Source organism: Papio anubis, chromosome Y, assembly GCF_008728515.1.
Source record: "Papio anubis isolate 15944 chromosome Y, Panubis1.0, whole genome shotgun sequence".
NCBI lineage: Eukaryota > Metazoa > Chordata > Mammalia > Primates > Cercopithecidae > Papio > Papio anubis.
Window position 1 is genome coordinate 5541748 of NC_044997.1, and position 10153 is coordinate 5551900.

The 10153-nt window shown below is 39.7% G+C and overlaps 1 protein-coding gene across 1 annotated transcript; it reads right to left on the reverse strand.

Annotated features, from left to right (window-relative positions):
* Window positions 1–312: 312 nt before the first annotated feature.
* On the reverse strand, window positions 313–2263 carry LOC116272344 (BCL-6 corepressor-like). Its single transcript, XM_031661035.1, is given in 4 exon segments — window positions 313–995; window positions 1418–1471; window positions 1474–1757; window positions 1760–2263. Coding segments are annotated over 4 exon segments (1203 nt in total). The 5' UTR covers window positions 2088–2263; the 3' UTR covers window positions 313–458.
* Between the last annotated feature and the right edge of the window lie 7890 nt (window positions 2264–10153).

Below are 10153 nucleotides of genomic sequence, written 5' to 3' on the forward strand. Positions count from 1 at the left end.
ATATGTGCATATACATAATAAGGTATCTTGAGGATGAGAACCAAGTCTAAACAAAAAAATTCATTTATGTTTCACATACACTTTATACACATAGCCTAAAAGTAATTTTATTCAGTATTTTTAATAATTTTGCATATGTAAAAAAGTTTGTGTTAAGTACTTGTGTGTGGGTTTTTCCACTTGGGGCATGATGTTGCCATTCAAAACGTTTCAGATTCTGTAGCAAATCAGATTTTGAATTTTTGGATTATAGATGCTCAACCTGTAACTGCATTCAGGTGATGTTCTCTCAGAACTTATAGCACAACTTAAAGTATCCAGACACATGTACATCCTAAGTACTACTATTCACATTCCCTTACTGGACATAATACATACATTCAAATTACCATAAGCTTCATTAGTCCAATCTGCCTAGTGCCATGTCCTACCATACTCACCCAGTCCTCTTTACAGATTTAAACTGTAACAACCGGTAAAGTTGTGAAAATTTGGGTGGAGAGGCTCATCTTCAATGCCCATTGCTCCCACCTGAGCTGACTAGAATCTGCATACAGTTCAGTAGTGACACTGTCGAATCCGTCACCCATGTAACCTGCTGAGGTAGCGATTCTCTTTACCAGCTTAGATGACTTTGGTTTCAGAAGTTTGCCATCATTTGATTTGGCCTCATTGGCTCCATCTTTGGTGTAAGTAGAGATTATGTCCATATTCAGTGGGGCACTGCCAAGGCTATATGGTTTGGAATTCTCTTGGATTTTACCAAAAGTTACAGCATGACCATCACTCACTAAAGCTGGCTCCAGCAATGGTGTTGAAACTGGCATCCCTAGGTTCTCTTTGTTGGCTGGAGTCTGTTTGAGAGTATAAGCCTCAGGCAAGTCACCAATGTGCCCCAACTCCTCCCTTAGCATGATAAAATCATCATGTTGCTGCAGGGATGGCTTGACAACCGGCAGCTTGGCAGGCTCAGCATTCTGACCAACATTTTTTTGCTGTAAAGCTGAGTTTGGACATGTTTGCATCAGTTTTGGCATCTGGTTCTTCTGGAAAGATCTACATAAATAATCATGTCATTTCTGCTAACAGTGCTCCCTTGATTCCAGCTGAAGTTTAGTTTTAGATTGTCGGTGTGGACTTCTGGATGAAACTCTGTACTGCTAGCTTCCAACATCTCAGAAAACTGATTCCTGAGAGTTGGGTCTTTGTGGCAGGCTGTTTCATGGGAATGAGACCTCCTCTCTGGTTTCTCTTCTTTTTTCTCTTTGTTGGCTGGAGTCTGTTTGATAGTACAAGGTTCATGAAAGTCACCAATGTGCCCCAGCTTCTCTCTTAGGGTGACAAAATTGCCATGCTGCTGCAGGGATGGATTGACAATTGGGGGACTGGCAGGTTCAGCATTCTGGACATTTTTCACTGTGAAGCTGGGTTTAGACATATTTGCATCAGTTTTAACATCTGGTTTTTTTCTTGGAGATGGTCTACATAAACAACTTTATCACTTCTGATAACAATCTTCCCTTGATTCCAGCTGGGGTTCAGTTTTAGAATGTCAGTGGGGACTTCTGGATGAAATGCTGTACTGCTAGCTTCCAACACCTCAGAAAGCTGATTCTGGAGAGTTGGGTCTTTGTGGCAGGCTCTTTCTTGGGAACATGACCTCTTCTCTGGTTTCTCCTCTTTAGTGATCTCCATGGACCTGTGTGGTATCAACATGGGTTGTACCATGCCAAATCCGAGGGCATCTTGGTAGATCAGAACTCTGGATAGCCCATAGGCACCACATAAGGCAGTGTAGGCTTTGGGGCAAGGTGCCCAGGAAAGAGACTGTTGTTGGGCAACAAAATCAGATGAGGGTAGATAGGTCCTTTGTCATGTAAGGAGAAGGGTCTTATAGCAGTGGCCTTAGATACTGGGTAAGGAAAATAACTTCTGGGATAGGAAATTGATGGCGGCCTGAAAGCCTCATTTGGAGACAGAAATATGGGGCTTGGTTGAAGGCCATTCTCATTTCCTTTGAAATTCAGTTTTGGGTTGCTGGTTTTGGCATCCTTGCTGCTGGTGTTGCTGCTTTGTTTGACAGGCATGGTTGCAGGCTAGCCCACTTCCTGAATGATGGATAGTGTGGTATCCACAGAGCTCCTGTTGGTCCTAGTGCCATCTGTCCCATCTGGGGTTGGAGATTGGTAACATGGAGGTAATACAGAGGTGGGGTGGCCTACACAGGACACTGACCCCAGAACATTAGGGATCATAGTGTCTTTACCACTCATGCAAAGATATGAAGACTCTGCTGTTTTATCATCATCCAGTCTATTATCTGGTTTTTCAGCATGCTTTCACCATTGTTCTCTTCATTAGGTCTTAGCTTGGGTACTACCCAGGATGAAGGATCAGTGCGAATGATTTCAGATCTATAGATAGCACAGCCATTTCTTGGAGAAGATGTTTCTTTTGGAATCTCACTTCTGGAGAGCACTAAGCCACCTCCAGACCTGCTGTGAACCAGGCCCATAGAAGCCATCTTTTTCATATGGTCAGCTTTGGAAGCATCTACCTCCATCACTTTAGAAGACAACTCTACTGGCTTATTTGAGATGCTTTTGGTAATACTCTGCTTCTCTAACAGAGGCGGTGAGCCTCCATCTTTCCTGTCTTGAGCCACTGTCTTCCAGGTGTACATGGGGACTGGCTGAGCACTTTCACCCACTTCCAGGGTCTCAGGATATTTGCTATTGGAGAGCTTGGCTGTGGGAAACTCGCTACCTATCATATATAGCCTTGACAGCATGACTGCAGGAGGGGTGGAGATCCTGGTATAATGCTCATGGAACTCAGAGAACGTGTCTGCAACAGCCTGGGTGGCAAGGTGGATCTAGGGTGAGGGCTGAGGGGAGGCAGGGAACACGAGAGTTGTATCCCCTGGAAAGCCGCTAGTAACTGCCTTGGTAGACGGCATCCTAGGTTGTTTACTGTTCCGAATATGAGGATAGCTGTGGGGGGTTCCGGAGACTGATGGTCATCCTCCACGGTAGGCTTTTGTCTGCACAGCAGAAGAGAGGCAGAATGGCTGAGATGGCGAAAGGCACCGAAAGCCTCATGGGTGATGCCAAGAGGTGGTGGCAGGTAGGAGAATTGCTCCCTGTTTCTGTTTCCTGGAGAGTATAGTGGCTGGGCCAAGTTTTAGAACTGCTGAGGTAGCAAGAACATGTTCTGTGAATACATATTTGGCAAATCAAAGGAAGGATGGATGGCTGGTGTGGCACTCTCCACGTAAGGATTGACCCAGGGTAGTTGCAGGTAATGAGCATCAAACATATTGAGAAGTTTCTGATTGTGGCTTGCAGGCCTGTCCAAGGCAAGTGTTTCTGCTGTGCTGAAAGCATTCTTTTGTATTCCATGTTGTGTTTTACATACAGCAGGTAAGCAATCTAGGGGTTTTTCAGAGACAGAAAAATCTTCCACTATCTCAGGTATATTTAGTTTGAACTGCATCTCTGGATTTATTTCTGAAAAAAAACTCAAGGACACCTACGGTGTTCATGGCAACCTCATGATCTTGTTTGGAGTCCATTCTGCTCAAACTAGAAAGACAGTGTTTCTGGGTAACTGGAGCCCTTCCTGTTTCAGGCCTGTGTGGTCTATGATCAGTGCTTCCAGGAGGTCAATCTGATAAGCCGATTTGCATCCACCTTGGCAGAGCAACAACACAGATGTTACTTGGGACACTCCTGCAAAACAGCAGTACCAGTCCCTAAGATAAAGCGCCAGGTAGTTCAATATGACATCAGCCTAACATCTGAGCAGAAGGGGTTAAAGATAAAGTAAGAAAGATGGTATCTGTGTGAACTGCTGTTTTCCCTTATGCAGACTCCTTCTTAGAGCACTGTGCTGCCTGCTTTCTTCACACCTCTGTTGAATTGTAATTCTAAAAGCATAACACAGTGATCCTTTCAGATTTAAGGGATATTAAGTTGCCTATTCACTCTGGAAATTTTGCCTTCTCAGCAAAAACTATTTCCTGCAACTTAGAGGCTACCAACTCCAAAATTCTCAGCACCACCCTTACTGGGTAAAGAACTCACACTAACCCTCACAAGGCCTGTTAAAGTTCAGATAAGATGAATATTCACTTAATTTTTCCTGAGTGCAGGAAGGCATTTTTCACAGAATAAACAACCTTCAGTGGACAACAAAAACTCCAGCCTGGGAAATACAGTGAGACTCTGTCTCAAAAAAAAAAAAAAAAAAAATTAAAAATTATAGAGGACACACAATTTTATAACATAACCATCAGCTGCTACAGTATCAACAGGAAGCTGCACATATGTGCCAGGCTGCTTTGTCTGTCCTGGGACTTGTTTTCAAAAGTAAGTAAATATTTGGTGCCATCTTTCAAATCCCCAGGATAAAATCACCAATATGCAGAAAAAAAAAAAAATTGGGGCATTTCCCTGAAAAGCACCTTTAATTATTTACTGCTTAGACAGAGAAGACCCTACAAGAAAAGAAAGTTACAGGCTAGTATTCCTGATGAACACATAAATAAATTATCAAAAAGTACTAGCAAACTTAATATAAGAACATATTAAAAGAATAATTAACCATGATCAAATGGTATTCATCTCTGAGAAACATAGTATAACATATGCAAATCCAATAAATGTAATACCTCACATTGAAAAAAAGAAAAAATGAAAAGTACATGATCATTGTAATATTAACTGCAAAAGCATTTGATAAAATTTGACACCCTTTCATGGTAACTCTCAACAAGTTAAGAAGAGAGGAAATTTCCAGGCTACATATGACAGATGCATAGCTACCATCAGATTCAGTGGTGAAAGGTGAAAATTTTACTCTAAGAACAGGGACAAGACTACTCTTTACCACTTATTTTTGTCATAGTAGTGGAAGTCTTTGCCAGAATAGACAGCAGATAATAATAAAAGGTATCCTAACGAGAAAGAAAGAAATGAATTTGTCTCTACTTGCAGATGACATGATCTTATGTTCAGAAAATCCCAAGGCTGCACCAAAAGAAAACTGCTGGAACCAATAAATAAATTCTATAAAGTTACAGGACAAAAAAATCAATATGTAAAAATCAATATCATTTCTGCATACCAACAAACTACTAAAAAGGAAAATTAAGACAATCTCACTTATAAGAGCAACAGCAAACAAATGTAAAACTTGGGTATAAATTTAATCAAGGACATAAAAGACATGTATACTGAAAACTACAAAAAAAAAGATCCAATAAACTTAAACACAAATAGAAAGATTTGTCCCTAAAATCAAAGAATTAATACTGTGAAAACATCCATTCTACCCAAAGTATTTTAGAAACTCGACGTAATCACCGTCAAATTTCCAAGGTCTCTTTTCACAGAAATAGAAAACACAAACATTAAATTTGCATGGAACCACAAAAGACACTGAATGACCAAAACAATCTAAAACATAAAGAACAAAGCTAGAGGCAGCATATTACCTGATTACTAAACATATTACAAAGAAAATCTAACAGGAGCACCTGGTATTAGCATAAACACTGACATATTCGACCAATTAAGAATAATAGAAAACCCACAAATTACTCAAACATTTATGTTATCTTTTTTTCAAAAGTGTAAGGAGTTCAGGATGGAAAAAGGACAGGTTCTTCAAACAATGGTGCTGGGAAAACTCAATATCCACATGCAGATGAATGAAATTGACTGTTATATTTGTTACACAATATACAAAATCAATTCAAAATAAATGAAAGAAGCAAATACATAATCTGAAGCTGAAAAACTACTAGAAATCTCAACAATATCAAACTAGGTAACAACTTTTTTGATATCACCCCAAAAACACAGGCAACAAAAGTAAAAATATCAAATTAAATGGCATTAGACTACAAAGCTTCTGTGTAGCAAAGGGAAAAAAGGAAGAAATGCCCCATACAGTAAGAGAACACATTTGCAAACTGTATATCTTACAAGGCATTAATTTCCAAAATTTACAAGTAACTCAACTGGGTAACAATAAAACAATGTGAAAGTAGGCAAAGAATCTGAATAGTCAGTTGTTAAAAGAATACATTCAGGCCGGGCGCGGTGGCTCAAGCCTGTAATCCCAGCACTTTGGGAGGCCGAGACCGCCGGATCACGAGGTCAGGAGATCCAGACCATCCTGGCTAACACGATGAAACCCCGTCTCTACTAAAAAATACAATAAACTAGCCGGGCGAGGTGGCGGGCGCCTGTGGTCCCAGCGACTGGGAGGCTGAGGCAGGAGAATGGCGGGAACCCAGGAGGCGGAGCTTGCAGTGAGCCGAGATCCGGCCACTGCACTCCAGCCCAGGCGACAGAGCGAGACTCCGTCTCAAAAAACAAACAAACAAACAAAAAAAAACATTCAAATAGTTGATAGGTCTATAGTCCTCCATACTCCCACGGAGACACCAATTTAATAAGGATATATGAACCAAATTTTACTCTGTAGACTCGTTAAGAAGCTGTAGCACCCAGTAAAATACACTGTCAAGAAATACTGCAACCAAAAACAGTAGCCAAGTCCATGATATTTTGCTCACCTTTAGCCCTTCCTCTATCTGGTATAGTGACGAATGATCGGAGAAAACCTTCCAATTCGGAACTCCTCCCTCAGGATAGAGCAACCCCTCCCTGCTGCCAACATTGTTCTGTCTTGTCTTCAGGATGCCTAAGAAACTATCTCACTTGAATCTGAAGTACTGAAAGAAACTGTAGCATCATTTGTATACCAGGATGCAGTATGCTGAAAACATGGGCCCATCAGGCAACAATGAGTCTGCAATGTCAGAGGCAGGAACCAGAGGAAGTAAGAAATTGTTGGCAAATGAAGACCAAGACCAGACTGAAACCAAAACCAAATCACCTGAGAAATAGCATGGACAATCCTATAATGGAAATTAAGACAGTTAAATCAGCTATATGTGTTAAAATAAAAGCACATACAGGCAAGAGGCATCCCAGGAAAGGTAATGAGAAGTCCCAGAACCTCTATCTGGGGTGACTAGAAAAGATCTTTCCCTCAATGAAGCCAGTACATAAAATGGAGGGGTTCCTGTTTTTCACATGCCAAAATCTCAAGAAAGATCACAAGACATGCAAGTAACATGGAAACATGGCCTAATGGCCAAATCAAAAAACAGAGTACATCACTGGAAACTAAACCTAAAGAAATTGAGATCACAGAATTTCCACACAAGGGTTTAAAATAACTGTCTTAGCTGTTCACTGAGAAAACAAAACAAACATAAGCAACTAAATGTAATAAGAAAAATAGTACATGAACAAAACTGAGACTATCAAGAGAGATGGAAACGATTTTCAAAAAAAAAAAAAATCTACAGCCGAAAAACAAAGTACTAAAATTAAAAACTCACCAGCAGACTTGATCAGGTGTGGGAAAGAATCAGTAAACTTTAAGATAAATTATTTGAAATTATTGAGTTAAAAAAGAAAACTAAAGAATAAACTGAGGAGACCATCAATATACATATTATGAAAGTCACATAAAAGGAAGAGTAAGAGAGAGGCAGAAAACATTATTGGAAGAATACAACCAAAATCTTTCCAAATTCAAAGATAAAAAGACATACAAATTTGAAAACGTATCAAATTTAAAAACTTAACGAATTCCACTAAGAATTTAAAAACACCCATACAGAGATACACTATAATAAATTGTTTTTTTGTGTGGGGGGGCTTTTTGTTCCCTAGTTCGGAGGGCAGTGGTGCAATCTAAGTTCACCACAACCTCTGCCTCCGAGGTTCATGTAGTTCTCCTATCTCAGCCTCCTGAATAGCTGGGATTATAGGCACCTGCCACCACATCAAGCTAATTTTTGTATTTTTAGTAGAGATGGGAATTTGCCATGTGATCCAGGCTGGTCTTAAACTCCTGGGCTAAAGTGATCCATCTGCCTCGGCCTTCCAAAGTGCTGGGATTACAGGTATGTGCCACAGTGCACACCCAATCAAACTGTTGATTTTTAAAGAACAGGAGAAAATCTTGCCACATACCAGGAAGCTTTTAAAAAATTACCAGTGAATTTCTAAGCAGAAACCTTGAAGGCCAGAAGGCAGTGAGAAATTCAGTGAAAAGAAAACCTGTCAAATAAGATTACATATATACACGTACAAATACATGGCAAACATTCCTTAAAAAATGAAGTAGAAATGAAGACTTTCCCAGATAAACAAAAGTTGAAGGCATTTATTCCTACCAGACCTCCCTCACAAGAAATGCTAAAGAGAGTACTTCAAAGAAGGAATGCTAAACTGCAATAGGAAGCCCTATAAGACATAAAGTTCTCTGATAAGGTAAATATATGGTCAAATATAGAGTCCTATATTATTGAAAGATTGATGACGAATAATACTTTTAAAAGCATTAAAAGACAAATGCCTTAAAAAATTATACATCCATACATCCGTATACATGCCATATAAAGATTTAAGCTGGGTGCAGTGGCATATGCTTATAGTCCTAACTGGTTGAGAGGCTGAAACAGAAGGATTGCTTGAGGTTAGGCATTCACATATAGCCAAGGCAACATACAGAATCCCAAATCTTTTTTAATAAAAGACGTTATTTGCAATATCAATAACAGAAAGTTGGAGGGAAATGAAGCTGTAAACGTGTGGTTTTCATTCGTAGTTGAATTCTATATCAATTTATAATAGCTTATTGCAAGTGTAAGATGTCCTATGTAATCCCCATGTTAACTGTAAAGAAATCTCTACAAAATACAGGCAAAAGGCCAGGCGCAGTGGTTCACACCAGCAGTCCAGCACTTTAGGAGGCCGAGGCGGGCAGATTACTTGAGGTCGGGAGTTCAAGACTAGCCTGGTGAATATGGTGAAACCCTGTCTCTACTAAAAATACCAAAAAAAAAGAAAAATAGCTGAGCATTGTGATGGATGCCTGTAATCCCAGCTGCTCAGGAGGCTGAGACAGGAGAATCTCTTGAACACGGGAGGCGGAGGTTGCAGTGAGCCAAGATTGTGCTGAGCTGATATTGCGCCATTGCACTCCAGCCTAGGCAACAAGAGTGAAGCTGTGTTTCAAAAAAAAAAAAAAAAAAAAAGGAAAAGGAATGAAAAGAGAATCAAAGCATGTCACTAGCAAAAAATCAAAACACAAAGGAAGACATTAAGAGTGAAGATAAAGGAATAACAACTCAACACACATAAAAACAATAAACAAAATGGCAGCAATATGTAGGTCCCTCTCTACCAGTAACTACTTCAGTTAATGAATTTAGTTTCTTAATTAAAAAAAAAAAAAACAAATGGACTAAATGCATAAAACATGGGCTCCACAAAGGGACTGATTTAGAGTCTTTAGGGCATGATGCTAAATATGAATGAGTGGATTACATTCAAATGGTAACCAAAAGAGAGCAGGGGTGGTTATACTAGTAGAATGAGTATATTGCAAACTTACAGAATGCAGCAAAAGTTGTGCTAACAGGGAAATTTATAGCTATAAACACTTACAATAAAAAAGACAGCATCTCAAATCAACAACTTCATTTTACGGCACAAGCACAAGAGGAATACCAAAGTCAACCTAACACTAGTAGAGAGAGGAATAATAAATGAAAATTAGAGTAGAAATAAAGGAAACAGAAAATAGAAAAACAATACAAAAAAACCCACCAAACTAACAGGTGGTGATTGCTTTGAACAGATCAAGAAAACTGACAAAACTTTAGCTAGATGTTTTTGAAAAGGAAATAGATTCAAGTACCTAGTGTCAGATTCAAATAACTAATAGATTCAAATAACTAATATCAGATGAAAAGGGGACATTACAACTGATGCCATAGATGAGCAACCCCTAGCATTTTTGCATCAGACATAGGTTTAGTGAAAGACAATTTTTCCACAGAAAGAGGAGGGGGATGGTATGGTTTCTGGATGAAACTGTTATATATTAGATCATCATGCATTAGACTCTCATAAGGAGCACACAGTCTAGATCCATTGCATGCACTGTTCACAAGAAAGTTTGCACTCTTATGAGACTCCAATGCCACTGCTGATCTGACAGGAAGTGGAGCTTAGGCAGTAACCCTCGCTCACCAACCTCTCACCTCCTCCTCTGCGGC